General features: G+C 36.2%; 1 protein-coding gene across 4 annotated transcripts in view; it reads left to right on the forward strand.

Moving 5' to 3' along the window:
• The window catches only part of FAM13B (family with sequence similarity 13 member B), a 41,078-nt gene extending 24,726 nt beyond the window's left edge, over nt 1–16,352 (forward strand). For 2 of the 4 annotated variants that reach the window (XM_031598362.2, XM_090150732.1), the window contains 14 exons: nt 784–851; nt 1,319–1,373; nt 1,794–1,941; nt 4,267–4,332; nt 5,518–5,728; nt 7,500–7,629; nt 8,057–8,138; nt 8,416–8,645; nt 8,822–8,905; nt 10,040–10,135; nt 12,294–12,377; nt 12,476–12,648; nt 13,041–13,142; nt 14,027–16,352. In XM_031598362.2, coding sequence (XP_031454222.2) covers nt 784–851; nt 1,319–1,373; nt 1,794–1,941; nt 4,267–4,332; nt 5,518–5,728; nt 7,500–7,629; nt 8,057–8,138; nt 8,416–8,645; nt 8,822–8,905; nt 10,040–10,135; nt 12,294–12,377; nt 12,476–12,648; nt 13,041–13,142; nt 14,027–14,150 — 1,653 coding nt within the window. In that variant the 3' untranslated portion in view covers nt 14,151–16,352. The remainder of the gene's footprint in view (nt 1–783; nt 852–1,318; nt 1,374–1,793; nt 1,942–4,266; nt 4,333–5,517; nt 5,729–7,499; nt 7,630–8,056; nt 8,139–8,415; nt 8,646–8,821; nt 8,906–10,039; nt 10,136–12,293; nt 12,378–12,475; nt 12,649–13,040; nt 13,143–14,026) is intronic. The other 2 variants (XM_031598364.2, XM_031598363.2) reach the window with 2 other exon arrangements.
• Nucleotides 16,353–17,024: the final 672 nt, after the last annotated feature.

A 17,024-nucleotide genomic window follows, 5' to 3' on the forward strand; every position in this document is an offset into this window, starting at 1 on the left:
TGTAGCCATGTAAAATAGTTGAATGCTGCATACATTTGAGCTCAGAGCAACTTAAAATATTATTTTCAGACATTTTAAAGATCAGCTGGGACTGCTTTCTAAAATCTGAAATAAAATGTAACATTATTCAAGAGGGATATAAAACATTTTTTCAGTTACATTCTCCCAGAGACGGCGCTTCTCAATGAAAGCAAATACTGGGCTTTGGCTTAAATACTTAAAGCAGTCTTCTTGTTCCAACTTCTAGTGTACAAAATGGTCATGTTAATTAATCTGAACTTGTTCTGTGAGATGCTGCCATAAAATGCTGGCATTTCCTCATCCCCTTCTAGTTCTGCTGCTGTTTTATTTAATAATGGGGATTAGAAGTTCCTTCTAGGAAGTCTGTTGGACTTGTTTCATTTCGTATAACACTAAGCCCAAATCTGCATCCCACTCAGTTCTCTCTGAGACACAGAGTCGTGGCAGTAAGTAATTCCTGTCACCCCAAAACTCACGCTCTGACAATTTGCAGTGACAGTGTTGGTGTATACCTTAACCAAAACAACCACGCTTTAAATTCTTAATCATGGTGTGTCTGAAGATAGAGATTTCACTGTTGGTCTTCTAGTGAGTAATGCACTGAATTGCTGACCTCGCTTTAATGTGGAAGTATTGCATTGGTTAAACAGTGTGAGTTCTACACATGCATAGAAACTTGTGGTTTTCATTCTTGAGGGCTTTTTTGTGGTCCACAATTACAGAAACATTTTCAATCTCTCTAAATGTACTTTTTGCCAACAGCCTGCAGATGTATTATTGAAACAATGTGATAAAGATGCAGATGTTGATGGAGAAAATAATAGTGAAAGGTAGGAATTTTTCATTTATCACTTATGTGGCAGAATGTGTAACTTCAGTTTTGAGAACATAAGAGAAACAAAAAAGATTATTCCTTGAAAATATTTTGGCACAGTTGTACCACTCAGCCATTTGGGAATTAATGCTGGTAACAGTAATTAGCCAGAAAATTTTAGGTTCATATGCAATTGAGTTCAGCACTGATTGGAGCGTTCAGTTTGAGCTCATTTGTTTCAAAATATTTACTCCTTGTTTGAGCTGTTTCTGTTTCCAGGCTGTTTGAAGTCCAATTGCTTGTTTACATGTTTCAGTTGGAAACTGTGAAGAGCAGAGGTGCCACCCCCAAACAACTTAACTTCTGCTCTCCAGAGTTCTAGTGATCACTTTAAGGAAATCAATTACATATCTGCTAAAACTGAATACTGTATGTAAGAATGAAATGCATTTAAAATGATAACTGGGACTGTTTTGTTTTTAGGCAAAATAGTATTTTGCTTGATGGCAATGATAGAATATCTTCAGAAATGTTTCTGGTAAGATGGTATTTTCATTTATATATGCAGCATCTTATAAATGTAAATACAGACATGCAGAAAATCCCAGTAAATTTAGTTCTTAGTAGTCTGTGTTGTGTTGTTTGGGTAGCCACAAAATTTGCAAGATCTGTCAGACCTCATTGTCCAGCTTTTTGGAAACTTTGGGCAACACAGCAAGCTTATGCTTATGCATCTTGTGTGAGAAATACTTTGTTTATGCCAGTAATTGGCTAATTTGTGGGAGGGAAGAAGCTTCTTTACAGTTCCTTATGAAATGTGGGAGCACCTTACTTGAGTAAGGAAATAATATATTTTTTAAAAGAGCTTCCAGAAGTGCTAGAAATAGCACTAAATAGTTAACTGGTTTTCAGTTGCTAAATAAGAATGAAATTGTTCTATGCTGTTATTTGTATACAGGATTCAAGTACCAAAGCTTGTGATCTCAATGCAAATACTGATTCAGAGGTGACAGGGGATGGTGACATTTATGTTCCTGAGGAAGCTCTGAGTGTCCAAGTACCACGTTTAGATCTGAAGAATGCATCTGATGGTGACAAATGGGAAGGTAATTTTTGCCCTTTAATTCACTGTATACTCAGCTAGTTAGAATAAATGAAATACTTTACGAAGTAGGAGAAGCAGTCTGGTAACTTATCCACTTTCCCTTTAGCTTCATCTGAATAAAACATTCCTATATGACTTGGCCAATTTTACTGTGTATAGCATAGGTCTCATGCTCTTTCAGACCTTCCTGCAACTTAGAAGGGACTTAAAAAAAAAAAAAAAAAAAAAAAAAAAGCTAAAGAAAGCAAAAGAGTCTAAGTGTCTGAGCTTCATGCAAAAATTGTTTGTTTATTTTTCAAGTGACTTAAAATCCCCTGGACTCTCTCTCATGAGTCTTCATAAATACTTTTTTATGATGCAATTGATATTCATGTTGAATTTTGTGATTTTTTTTTTTCCCCAATCCAAGTTACTGCAGTTCACATACTAGCTGAATTTGACATAAAACCACTAAACTACTAAGCATAGCCATTTACATTTGATTTAGTCTGAGAATTCTGTTTGTCTTGTCTTGAGCATCAGAAATGTCCAGCATTGGCTTCCTTGTCACTGGACAGCTTGAAACAGCCTGAATTTTTCAAGTACAAGTTAACGATGAATATGATTTCTGGGAAACAAGAAGTGTGAAATATACATTTATGATCTTATTCTTTATGGCCTTCAGGTGTAGCAAGGCCCTGAACTTATGACTTGATTGAATGTAGTTGCTCAAATATGTGGAAATGACTGCTTATGCTGTCCTTCTACTTGTATAAAAACGTAACTTCTCTGTACTCTAACCACAGCAAAACACTCGTTGATAATCTTAGCGAACTACTTGTCTTTTTACATGTTCTTTATATGCTGCTGTTATTCTGTCACGTTGAATCATCTGAATCATCAATCTGCACTTCACAAAAAAAAAGTCTGCTTGTTAGATTGTTTAAAATATTGCGAACTGTCACCAGCAGGAGGATGACCCCCATCCACTTATTTTCGATGTGAAATGGTAGATTTAATGCAGATTTACTACCCAGGGATTATGTTTAACTTCCAGCAGGCAGTTCCAGTGACAGCAGTTTTTTTGAGATGCGTTTAAACTGTCATCATTAGGCATTAATAAGGCACTAGTAACGAAGAATGAATGCGGTCACTTTTATCTTGTGTTAGAAATGTTAAATTTCATGAAGTAAACTAGGTACATTTGAGCTATAGCAGTGCAATGTGAAACTGTAGCATTCCAGCACATAAAGCTCCCAAAGCTCAAATAGTGGTAACTTAAAATAACTTAATTTGTCATCAAAGTTGGCTGTTTTCCAAATGAATTCCCTGCATTAATCCATACTTTGTTTTTGACCCTTTAGAAATGATGATGTTTGTAATTTGATTCACTTACTTATGGTTGTGAAATACTTGCTTTATGTTGTCAGTATTTATTTACATTGCTTACTTGCATGTTGTGTTTTGTTACAGTCTCTGTGTTAACCTTCAATACATGTTTAATACGTGTTCTCAATACACTTGTGGATTCCATTTTCATTATTTCTTTAAATCTGTTCATAAAAGTTACTTTGGTATTGCTTATCTAAATACATGTATATCTTTACTTCAAAGAGAATATAGGATATCTGTATAAATTTACATTACATGATTCTCAGTAGTAAAATCATGGTATTTTGCAAGATATGGTATTTGCATGTGGTGAAGTCTTCAGTTTTGACTATTCTTCAGTCCTTTTTAGAATGGCTGTTAGGATCTCAGGCACTGCAAGTCCTTGTAGCATTCTGTTCAACTACATTGGCTTTGCAAAGAAATCTGCTAGTCCAAATCTTTCAAAAGGTTTGGATTATTAAATTCTATGTGATGGCACCTTTAAAGACTTGTAATGAATGGGGATCTTGAAAACGAGCATGAAATGCTTGCTGCCTTAATAGGGGGGAAATGCAGATTGGTTAATCTGTGTTTGTGTATTTATTCTGCATTTGTCCTCTTTTTGAAAGTTACTGCCATCTCTTATTTACAAGCTATGAGCAGAACTATGCGTAGAACTTGTCTTTTGTTACTGTGAAGATGCATGAGACACTTATTAAATAGCAGTAAGTCTTTACTATTCCTGTGTCAATTCTGTAAACCTTTCTGGTAAACAGTTCAAATTTACAAAGGCCTGAGCATCCTTACCTGCCACTGCAATTGCCTGGGAGTTGAGAGTGTTCAGAGCCTGGCTCAAAATATGGGATTTTTTTTTCCCTGGTACTGTATCTTCCTGCTTTACATGTTATGTATGGTTTGTTCTGACTGTGCTGTGTGTTCACTTTAGTATTTTTGCCATTCTTTTTCATTTTATTAGCGCCATGCCCTATCACTTTTCCCCTCATTGATTTCAAAACAATGCATCTGCAGAGAGAAGGGGAGGGTAAGTATGGTTCGCCATACATTCAGTTATCTGCCTTTTGATAGTTTATGGTTTGCTTTCTAACTAACCCTTCACCTGCTGTCCCTTATCTTGGGAATGTTCTGATTTGCAGTATTTTTTTCCTCCTTAAGGGCCCCCTTCTTATGTCTTGTACTGCATAAGCAAGCAAGATTCTAGCTTTAAAAAACAAACAAACAAAAAAAAACAAAACAAAAAACACCAAAAAAACTCCCTGAGCAAAACCACCACAATTCTTAGTGAATGCACTCTGGAAAGCAGGTACAAGGGTTACCACTTATTTATTTATTTTTCAAAGATTACTTTGTGGGTTTTATTGTTGTTCTGCACACTTTGAACCCAGTTTTCAAGATTTCTGATTTGGAAAATATTAGGCAAACTTCTGAAAAGGAAGGGGGAGATTTTCAACTGAAGTACTTGAAGGGCTTTCGCAGCTTTTTGTTAGGTGGTAAGACAGCTGTAGTTGAGAATTGTAAGGGATCACACAACCAACTTTTTAATAGGGTTATTTAAAAAAAAGTATAGTAAATTGTTTTGGAATCCCCTGCCTGAAAGAAGTCCCCTTCCACAAACTAAAGAATCTCTTTTTCTCAGTGATGTCAAGATGGATTTAAACTATACCTACACTAGAGATCAAACAGACAAACAACAGCAACAACAACAAAAAAAACCAAAAACAATCACACCAACAATGCTCCTTTAAAAAGGCTAAGTAAATGGTATTGTACCTGAAGAGGTATTGTCAGGCTTGCCTCGTTCAAAATCAAGAGGAGAGTCTTTCAAAGCTCACATGGAACTTAATTTCCATAGCAATACATTAAAGCAGGCAATAAGTGTGTTCTTCTAATATAACATTTCTGATAAGTAAATAAGTAATGCTCTCTTACACTGTTGAACTGTTCAGAAATGCATACTCCTAAGAAACACTTTGAAAAAGGGATCCTAGTGTGCATACTTCATTTCAGTATGTTTTTCTTTCAATTGTTATATGACAGAATTTGTAGCTTTCTGATGTGTTCCACTGTTTTTATTCACTTTGTGTATGACACTACATCCTTTATAGCATACAAGACTAAGTATCGCATACACAATCGTTTCCTCTTGATTCTTCTTTATAGTTCTGTTAACAGACAAGTACCATTTTGTTTCCCTTTTTTTATCTTACAGATCCATTTCCTGCTTTCAAATCTTGGCAGGAAGACAGTGAATCTGGAGAAGCTCAGCTTTCCCCACAGGCTGGAAGGATGACTAATCATCCATTGGAGGAGGACTGTCACCCGATATTGTCACACCGTAGTTTGGACTTCGGGCAAAGTCAGCGTTTCTTACATGATCCAGAAACATTAGATTCTTCATCCAAAGCACTTTCTTTTGTTAGGTATGTACTTTAATGTAATTTGGTGGTATTGTGGCAGTTACTTCTGGTATGAAAATTCAGCTGCTTAAAAACATCATAAGGTTTTTATGGTATGACAAATAAACTGAAAACCAAGGTCAAATGTATCATTATACAGCCATTGGGCAGCTTTGCACACCTGGGAATTGCCATATTAGGTCAGACCAGAGATGGGATGGCTGTCTCTCAAAGTGGCCACTGGCAGAAGCTTAGGGAAAGAATATAAAAATAGGACAGACTTTCCCTGGCATTCAGACTGAGCTTCTGGTAACCTGTTGTAATGACACTTCCTGGTCTGAAGACATTATTTATATCCTTTGTTTACCAGGCTTTACTGGATGCTGTGATGTGGTTTTATGTAATTTTTTTCCCAATTGCACGAGTATCAATTTTCATGTTGTGAGTTTTCCTGTTTGTTTTGTATACCCACTCCCAGTAAAGAGAGCTAGGTTACACAAATCCTTGCAAAAAAAACACGCAGTGATAAACTGGGAAGGTTCTTCACTTGGCCTGTGGAAAGCCTTCATTCAGAAGGGCTAAGAGAAGGCACCAAACAACTATTAGAGGGAGAAAGGAGGGACAGCAGTACAGTGGAGTTATAGGGTCCTTTAATGAAGGTTCTCTCTTGCTGTTGTAGAGGATCAAGCCAGTTTAACTCAGCATGTAGAAGCTGAGTTGTAATTAAAGAAGCTGCGTTATTTGTGTGGACTTCCAAATCTGTAAATAACCTCTGGCCTGTACTTCCTAATACTATTAACATGAAAAGCCATTTGAGAAAAATCACCATGATTATTAGGGAAGAAATAATATCATAAAAATGAGAAAATTTAGAACAGGAAAGACCAACTTCAGATTTTCTAAGTCTCTGTCGTAAGTTTATTGATACAAAAGATGCTTTCCCAAATGTTCTCCAGTTAGTGGCAGACTGCAGTTGATGAGTGCTGTTAAAATGATGTATGAGACTGACCTGTAGAAAAGTGCTGATTCTAATAGCTATTCTCCTTCTGAAACTAATAAGGATCTACACTAGCAGATAATTAGATTAGTATTTCTATTATCTTGAATTATGTAGGCGTCACTAGCTGCACCAAGAGGTATTTCAGGCACCTTGTGTAATATGTATGCTAGAAAATTCCTATGGTTGGTCTTGAAATGCAGAGTTTTCATAAGGCACAAATGTGAGGGAGCTGAGCAAGTGCAGAAGGTGATTCAAAACTGGAATTGCATACTGCAGAAATGTATTAGGAAGTCAAACAGATTAGATGATGGATATTATTATTATTTTTTTTTAAGATAAGCATCTATTGAGTTATCTAAGACAGATAAGTGGAGCTGCCTAATTACCAAGGATTGTTCAGTGGTAGCTTCTAGACTAGGCTGTGTTTTGTGGCAAATGTATCAAGTACTGATAATCTTGTAATTTAGATAAGCAACTTAGCCACCAGAAAGATCTGAGCTGTTTTAATGACAATGTAATTGACAGTACTTGAATTTCAAATGGTGTTTTTCACCAAAGGAGCTATTTCTGTTAGGAATATTATTGAAGTTAGAGAAGAGAAAATAACATCGCATTTTGAAGGCAGTGGATGGTAGCATTTTGATTGAGTATGTAAGAAGCTCTGACTGAAAGTCTGAAAAGAATGTTATTATGAGCTGAAAAAGAAAACCAAAACAAGTTAGTCATCTGCTAGTCCAATGTTGTTTGCACTGGCTTAATTATTTGAAATTACATTTTAAAATGTTTTTAATACAGAACACGAAGAGCATCCTTCAGCTCAAAAGATGACAAAAGGGAAGACAAGACACCTTATCAGCTTGTCAAGAAACTACAGAAAAAAATAAAGCAATTTGAGGAACAATTTGAAAAAGAGAAGAACAGTAAGGTAAGTTACTGCTTTTATTCAGGATAAATGGCTGTGTGGTGTTACTTTTTGTGTTTCATCACTGAAAAAGTGTGAGCTGATAGAGTAGTTTTGTTATATGCTGCTTTCTGCAGAAGTGGACGATGATAGTATAAGGAAAACATGCCACAATACCTGATGAGCAGATGGTGACTTCAGTTAGACTGAAGGGATATTTGATGAAGCCAGTGGAAAAAAAAAAAAAGCATCTTTACCTCTCTCTGGATCAACTTCTGATGCCTTATTTCAAGTTTATTTTAACAAATGTTCATTATGTTGGCACTGGGATCTTGTATTGAGTGACATTGATGTTACTAGTCACCTTTGCTGCCAAAAATATTGCTGTGTATTTTATGAAATGTTTATAAATCTTCAACATGTTCATATAAAACTTTATATTACTTTTCAGCCCTCCTACAGTGATATTGCAGCCAATCCAAAAGTTTTAAAATGGATGACTGACCTTACCAAATTAAGAAAGCAAATAAAAGGTAAGGGATGCTGTGCTTCAGGTTGCATACAAAAACAAATTATATATATGACTAAAACAGAAGTGATAACTCATTCAGCACAATTCCACAGGACAGTACAAATCTTTAATTTCTGGATTCTGATCTATACCAAAAGCAAAATCAAAGTTATTTTTGTGGCTTTGTTTTTAGAAGAGAAACCTTGCCTATGCAAACAGCTGTGTTCCTTATTTTGCAGTTAAACAGAGGGAATTGGTTCTCTTAAACTTTTAGGTTAAGTAGTTTTTTTTATTTTCAGATGCAAAGCAGAAGAGCTCAGATGGAGAATTCATACCTCAAACACGTCCACGAAGCAACACTCTACCAAAAAGCTTTGGTTCCTCTCTTGACCAAGAAGATGAAGAAAATGGAGATGAGATGCGGGTTGTGCAGAAAGAGAAGAAGCCCACCAAGGAAGCTACACTTGAACTCATTTTGAAAAGATTAAAGGAAAAACGAGTTGAGAGATGTTTGCCAGAAGATATAAAAGTAAGCATGAGATTATGGTATCTGATTACAACATTGAACAGCTTTAAATCTTATTAAATTGGGATGTATGGTATTAATTAATCTGAGTTTTTGGTTAAGTTGCGTTTATAGCTGATACAGTAAAAAAAGAAACTGCTGAAGTGACTTTTGATTAATATGAACAATTCTTCTAACAGAAAATGACAAAGGACCATTTGGTAGAAGAGAAAACATCTCTCCAGAAAAGTCTCCTGTATTATGAAAGTCAACATGGACGACCGGTAATACCTCTTCTACTTCATCAAGCTATGCTAATGTACTTAAACAATGGTATTTCTTGTGCAGAAGTAGTAATAATAATTAGTAATTAATACCTGATTTTTTTTTCCAAACAGTGATCTGTCTGTTTCCATGTTGCTATCAAATGAAGCTACAGCATTAACTTGTGAAAACTAGGATTTGTGTATTGATTCATTACATAGGCCCCTTTTTACAGATCAGTGAGTTACTGGAGTTTGCAAAGTAATTTGTATAGGTTGGTGCCATACTTGTCTGTGAAGCAAAGAGTAATCTTCTTTGTGTTATTTTTTTAACAAAAATCACAAATACTATTGATTTTTCTAGGAAAAGGTCTATAAGTTTATTACAGGTTGTACAAAAACAAAAATTGAGATGCTTTTCCAAGTATGTGGTGGGAGGAACTAACTGGCAGCTAGTACCTAGAGTTCTGAGTCTTTAATCATGGACAATGATCAGCATTTGCTTGTCCAGTCAGAAGATGCTTCCAGTTAATGTTCTATCAGTCTTCTGGACTTTGTGCACCAACTTAGTAATCAGCACTACTATATACATCTGATCAAGCCTTTCAGTTATAAAAGACCAGGAAGAAAAATGGTATTGGTGATACTGACTCTATGAGCCCCTTAGAGAAGAAGTCAGTAACTGCTGATGATAACCTTCAAGTTTCATTGTTTTTAGTAAACATAGTGGCCAAGAATTGAGTGTACAATCAGGTATCAGATAAAATCTATCTGCAATTTCATCTTTTTTTTCCCTGTCACTTCTCTAGAGTCATCGTCATTGCTAGTTACACAGTCTTCTCCCACAGCTCTTGGTCCCTTTTTTCCCTTTTTTCTAAGGGTCTTTAGAGGGCTTACTTCTACTTAAGATCATCTAACATTTAAGAAATCTTAACTCAGTATTTTTCTAAAAGAAGTTTAAAGTGGAAAAATAAGAGGGGAAATAAACATCTGCTTATTTCCTTTCCTTTCCATAAGCTCCATTGCATACACACAAACTAGTTTTATGTTCCTAATTGGAATGTGTGTGGCCTGGCATGAGAAGCATAATGCTTTGTTTGCTTGCGTATTATTCAGTGACTGGTATAATTAATTCTGTGGTTTCTCTGCCTTTAGGTTACTAGAGAAGAAAGACATATTGTGAAGCCACTTTATGACAGATACAGACTTGTAAAACAAATGTTAACTAGAGCAAGCATTACTCCTATTCTTGTGAGTAAAACATGCTATTTATATTTTTTCCCCTTTTGAACTGCTAGTATGGCTTTAGAAGAGCTAATAATAAAACACGTCTTTCTTTTGGAAGATACAAGATGGTGTTGTAGTTGAGACATCTGGTTTTCTGCTGAGAACAGAGCAGTTCAAGGCTGTCTGTTACCTTGACAGCTCTGAGGAAGTAAATAGTTCCCAGTGGAAGTAAACAAGTTGTTCTAACTTTCCTTGGCTGAGTCACTGTGCTAGGTACAGATCCACAGTGTGTACTGTATTAGTCTTCCAAACAAGAGTAACACAGGCAGCTGTAACGAAGCTTGCCTCTTCTGTAGTAGAGAGGCAAGAGTAAGAAGATGGCCGTTAAAATCACTTCATTCATTTTTGTTTCCTTAGTGAGAAACACGTTATTGACAACTGCTTCAGCATCTGTACATCACCTGCTCTTTCATCATGTTTTCGCTTCATTTCCTTCTAGCTTGCAGTGCTTTTCCTTCCCTTTCTTTCCCCTCTTGAAGAGATAAGAAAGAAAAGTTCCCCTATTGTGCAAAATGACTGAATTAACCTTTCTTATTGTGACCTATAAGGTAGCTGTGGAATGACAACCACCTAGCTCTTTTTGTTCTCTTGCATGCTGACTCAAACTTGGGATTTTGATATTAGCTATTGACCCTTTTAGAAGGAGGGACTGCTCACAGACAGTTCTCTATCAGATTTAAATAACTGGACAGTGGCTTACTCAGCAGTAACTTAATCTGCAGTCTGTGACTCTCACTGTTCTTAACCAGCTCCTTAAGCTGAAGAACACTGAGATAAAGAAATCGGTTCAAGATGACTCAAAATCCACATGGAAAAAGGAATAGCTTTTTATAGAAAAACATGATTTTAATTGTAGTCCCCTTTAAGTTTAAGGGCACCTTGATGTCAGTATCCATTTCTGAATTCCATAAACACAGAATTTGTTCTGATAACCTTAGCATTTCTCCGTAACTGCTGAGCCACAGTTTAGTTTTGGTGTATTTGACTGGTTGGGTTTTGTCTTATTTCTCATATCAGAAATCCAATTCTTCAAATGAGATGCATATCATATTGTCTGTAGTCTTATAAATGTTAGTCTTTTATTTAAGCTGTGAAACAAAATGATGGTCAACATTCAGCCAAAAGAATTATAAACTCAGAAGAGATCCTAGTGATAACCTTCCTGTTCTTGCTGCAGACAATGAACAAAGTATTTCACAGGCTTCTGCTTTTGAAATGTGTGAGACAGATAAGTGGAGCTTTCTAATTACCAGGGAATAGTTTAATGGTAGCTTATAGGTAGGCTATATTTTATGCCAGGTATTTCAATAATTGCTTTTTAAATTATGTGACATTTGCTTCCATGAGATATCTGTTAGGGTAGCAGTGGATATTAATCATATACACCGAAGCCTGTGTGGAAATCAACAAGCAGGAAGCTCCTTTCACTAACAGAAGTTCTTTGACAGGTCATTATCTATGTGTGTTCATGTTCTACCTTTATCCTGGTCAAACAGTCCATCAGTTGAAAGTGCTTATCCTGTCCAGCCGCAAGAGATGAGCAGAGCATAATGGCATGTGTGTAACAGGCAGCTAACAGCAGCACCTGTACCTCACAGCAGCATATGTTTAGGCTGAAATTCAACAGATACAGATATTGAGCAATGGATAACTTTTAGATAGCACTTCACTTGTTGTGCTTCAGAGTAGTCTGGAAAGAGAAACTGGCAGAATTATTCCTACCACATTCATGGCAGAAGATACAAAATGCCTCTGCCCTTATATAGCTTCATTTTTTGTGATTTAGGAGGAACAAGAGTGAATTCCAGAGATGTCTTTGAGCTTTATGAATTTTGTTCAGAACACGTTGGGCAATTGCTTTTGATTGAAAGTTCAAAGAAGAGTATTAGAGTTTCAGTTCTTTTTACATAAATGATAAGCTGCAAGATTTACTTCTGTTTCGGGCAACTGAATTTTTGGATCTTAAGGCTGTTTTGTTTATGTTCTTTAAGTCTGTTCGTAGCCTTTTTTTGGAGGAGAAAAAGACAGACCCTTAGGTATTAGGCAACTTGTACAGAATTCTGACTGTGCACATCATTTAATGTCTATCTGCATATAATTAAAGAAGCTTGAAATATTGCAGGGTTCACCATCAACCAAGAGACGGGGGCAGATGTTACAACCCATCATTGAAGGTGAAACTGCCCACTTTTTTGAAGAAATTAAGGTGCGTACAATACACTTTTAAAAAATGTATCTCCCAACCCTTGTAAGATGGAAAGGGAGTGTTTTATATTTGTTTTGAATTTCTGCTTTTTGTTTCAGGAAGAAGAGGAGGAAAGCGATGGTTTGTCTGCAGACCTGACTGATATCTTAAAATCTGCTGTCCAAACACAGTCTGTTTTAAGCCCGGTTGAGAACTCGGAGTCCGATGTTGAAGATGGTCAAGAGAAACTGACCCGCGACCTTAGGCTGTCAAGCACCCGAGCTGCTTCTATGTGAGTATAAAATTCTGTTACAGAAGTTGTTCTGATTGCACTTAGTCATGATACCAAATATGATGCTGGGTGGAAAGGAATGACATGTTCGGTATTTCTCAGGAGGTGTTTGGCTTGAGTGAGCGTTATTTCCTCTGACATTGTCTGACTAAGTTCTTTTTGTATTCAGAGAATTGTTTAGTATCTTCTAAATCTTCTTCAGCCTACTCAAGCTGTGTAGGGAGCAGAAAATGTGTACCCTTTTATTAACTACCAGTTTGTTTTCAGTATTTCAGTCAGATACTGTTTTCCGTACAAGAAGGGTGAATTTAGTATTACTTCAGTTAGCTCAGTTTTTTTGAGTAAGTTTTGAAGAATCTAAATTTTACTGTATGGCCAATGGTCTTTTTCAGGCCTGAATTATTGGAGCAACTGTGGAAAGCCAGAGCTGAAAAGAAGAAGCTACGCAAGACATTACGAGAATTTGAAGAGGAGTTTTATCAGCAGAATGGAAGGTTTGTTTAGCACAAAAGCAGATGCTGGACAGCAGCTTCACTTCTATAGCCAAATGTTTCTTTAGCTTTTTATGAACTTTGCCAAGTGAAATATGATCTAATCTTTACTGTGAACAAACTCTTGAAGGAGATAACGTTGTGTGTTTTTAATAGTGGAGAAAACCTGCTGTGTAGTTTTGTTTCATCTGTTACAGTTACTATTACTGTTCATAATGATGAAAATGAAAGTAGTATCAAAGAGTTTTTTTCAGGGTGTATCACCTCATGAACAAAAATAACATGTTAAGAAAAGACAATCATTTTCTGGACTCATTTCAAGACACTTTTTATTGTTTTCTCATTTAACTAAAAACTAATGGATAATTAGTCATACAAATTTCAGTAACATGGCTTTGTCATATGCTTGCTGAATTTGAGACGTAAATCCTTTTGACTTTAATGGCCAATGATAAAGTTAATAATGAATGGTTGGCTTAAAAATAAATCTTACTTATAGACTGATTTAAGACCAGTTCTCTGCTATCAATTTATGAATCAGTCTATGTAGTGTGAAAATTTAGATTCACTTAAATTTACTTGGGTTTTTGTTTGATGTATAAACACAACCTGAAATGAAAGCCTTCATATCCTGTTAACAAAAGCTCCAGAATTTAAGAGAATTGTTTTTCAACTGTGCTGGATAAATGCTGCTGGGCTATCAGTCTGTTTTTTTAGGTGATGGCAGTTTTAACTACAAGGACCTAAAATATGATGGTCTCTTACTGATGAACCATTTGGCAGACCTTTCTTTTTCCCTCTAAGATAACTGCACGTTTCTGCTTGTGTGTTTGATTTACTGCATCGTGGAGGATTTTCCTGAAACTTACACGTGTTTCTTTTTACAGGAATGTACAGAAAGAAGATCGGGTTCCAATGCTTGATGAGTACAGGGAGTACAAGAAAATTAAAGCCAAACTTAGGCTGTTAGAAGTCCTTATCAGCAAACAAGATTCTTCAAAATCAATTTAACTTAGGTTCCTCCAAACCATTGAATAACATTTTGCTTATACTACCACTGTACTTACTGAGTGCTTTTGTTCATATATCACGCACTGTTGAAAGAATACGGTTTGTGCACTTTATTGTGGTGCCACTCTAAGTTGGTTGAAGGGTAAGTAGGTTCTGTCTAGAGAGCAAATAAGATCTGTAAATTTGAGACTGCGCTATCCAACTTTAGCAAACACAGTTTCCTTCAATTTATTTTGTATTGGATGCATCCACCTTGTTCTAAAACAACCATAGCATTTTGTTCTTTGGCATTCAAGAACTCTGAAAATTTCATTACCAAACTTTTGCATTATAGAAGAAATTATTTATACTGTAATGCTATACTGAAGTACTCCTGTTGCCTATTTTATTGTAGGGGGGAAAAAAGCGAATTAAAAATACATCTCTCTTTTCCTGGCATGTTTAAAAGCCAACCTGTAATTCCTTTCAAAGAACTGCTATGGAACAAGCTCAATTTCTAGTAATCTAAATTGCATTTATAACCATAATAATTAACATATATGGATTTTGCTTGTTAGTGGTCACATTTCCACCTAGATAAAGATGACAGTGGACAAACGAGAAAGTGACCTTATTTAGTGTCTTTTAAAACTTGGAAAACTGAAAAGTTATATCACATGCTGCCTACAGGACTTACATTACTGTCATGAATCTTATTGGCTCTTGTTCATCAGCTAGTGGTGGCATAGTGTTTTGTCTGAATTGGATACTGCATCTCCTCTTTCAGCAGATTTGAGGAACTTAATGCACGTTACAGTGTATGAGAAATGTGATGTTGCTCAGACTTGTGTAGCTCCAGCAGAAAAGTGCTGGTTTAGGTCAGTTAAAAATCCACAGTACCTGAAATAAATATGCTATCAAGGGCTAAAATAGCATGGTTAATGCACACCACAGGGTGAACTGACAGCTTTGAGTGAAGAAATTACTGCTGTTTATCACGGTTTTGTTTTACAGTTGGAGAATAAAAAATATCTAATCTTTATGATATAAGCAAAACAGTTTATGGGCCTTGCATGATTTAGCTTCAGAGTTGAAACTAAATAATGTTTTGAGTATCACATCTGCTGTGCTGAATGATGATTTAGCTAGCTTTATGCTCTGCAGCAGCCATCAGCAGCTGGTTTTGATCTGGCAAAATCTAAGTGTTAATTTTAATTGGTGCTTTCTCAGTTTTTGTTTGGTTTTTTTTTCAGTGTATCAGTTTGATCGTGGCCATGTTTTGCATGCACCTACTCTCACTGCATGTTTTTATGACTGGCTAATGTCAACATAGCTATTATTCACACTGCTTTATGAAAGACCAAAAATGAATTTTCTCCAAGTAAAAAGTGGCTAGCATGTAACCTCATAGACTTGCTATTCTGTCATGAAGCATATGAAATAGATTGAAAGTAGCATTTTAGTGCTCAGGTTTCATCAGTGTACTGTAGAATACTTCCTGTTTTGTTTTATTCTGCTCGTAGGCATGTAATTTTGGAATTCAGAAGAAAAGCACTAAAACTATTGAGCACTGGTGGTATGCCTTTCTTTTTTAAATGGCAAAACGATCTGGGACCGTAGGGAATTATGAGGTTAAACTAGTCTTGAGACCATTTATCAGTTTTATTCAGTTTCATTGTGCAATGTACACTTCAGTTGCTTTTCTATCAGTCTGCAGACACGGGTGTATCCAAACATTGAAACTAATGTGTACTGTATAGCGTTGTACATGAATGTTTGTGTTTTATATACCACATGCAGAATGTCAATATGCACTATTTAAATGTTTTAAATAATATATTCCTCCTTTATAATGCTTAAATCTATATGATTCCAATATTTTTATAAGTGAGTGAGTGATCAGACTGATTCCAATTCAGAATTAACAGCTGCTTTGTGTTTGTTATGCAGTGTTTGGCTGTTTATTCAGTATAGTAGATAAGCATGGCAACAGTTATGCTATGAGTGTGTTTTGTGCCATCCTTGTTGAGCAATAAATAAATGGTAGAATTAGGCATTTTGTGATATAACAGTTTTACTTTGGTAAAAGCAAAACCTATATATCTATATGGATATATAGATATGGAATATATATATAACTAAACCAGATGTAATTGCATTGCTATGTCTGGTGCTCATTGTATAGACTTTTATAATAAAAATACCTTAACCTTTATTGTCATATATCTTTGTTCCTCATCATGCTTTTTTCCCCCCCTCTACCACCTCTTGAAAACAAGTGCTGAGTCCTTCAGTATTCTGGTTTGTGTTTGTAGTGGCAGTGTTGCTCAGGCAGGTCTGAGTCACGCAGCCTGCCAGCACAGCTACTGGCTCTGGTGCTGAGACAGCCCTTAATGAAGCTGCAGCAGCTAAAGCCTCATTTTACCTCCTTAGACTGTGCTACTCAGCAGAGACAGCAGCCAAGTGACCACACTGGCTCCTGATCTAACTTTTGGTATGTTGCACTGGGGTTGCAGGTCCTGCTAAATTGCCAGTCTGGGCTGTGATGGTACAGGGGCAAACTGAGTCTTGATCATTTCTGTTCCTGCAGTAAACACTTTAGGAGGAGTCTGGGCAGAAAGCTGATTAATTCACTGCCAGTGAGTACACCTGCAGCTGATGAGCAGAATTTGATTGTCTCTCATCTGTAATAATCTCTAAGCCTCAAAATAAGCATCGTGTGTAGCAGTTACTGCTGTGTTTGTGGCTAGTAAATGCTGTCACTGCACACACTTCTGGACAGGAGGATAATTCTTCTCTTGACAAATGGATTGTTCATAGTACATTGGTTATGGCATGCTCAGATGGTGTTTGGATGTGTTTTATTCTGTTTTGTTTCTTCCTGTGGCTGAATCT

The sequence above is a fragment of the Phasianus colchicus genome, chromosome 15, assembly GCF_987193195.1.
Source record: "Phasianus colchicus chromosome 15, bPhaCol1.hap1.1, whole genome shotgun sequence".
NCBI lineage: Eukaryota > Metazoa > Chordata > Aves > Galliformes > Phasianidae > Phasianus > Phasianus colchicus.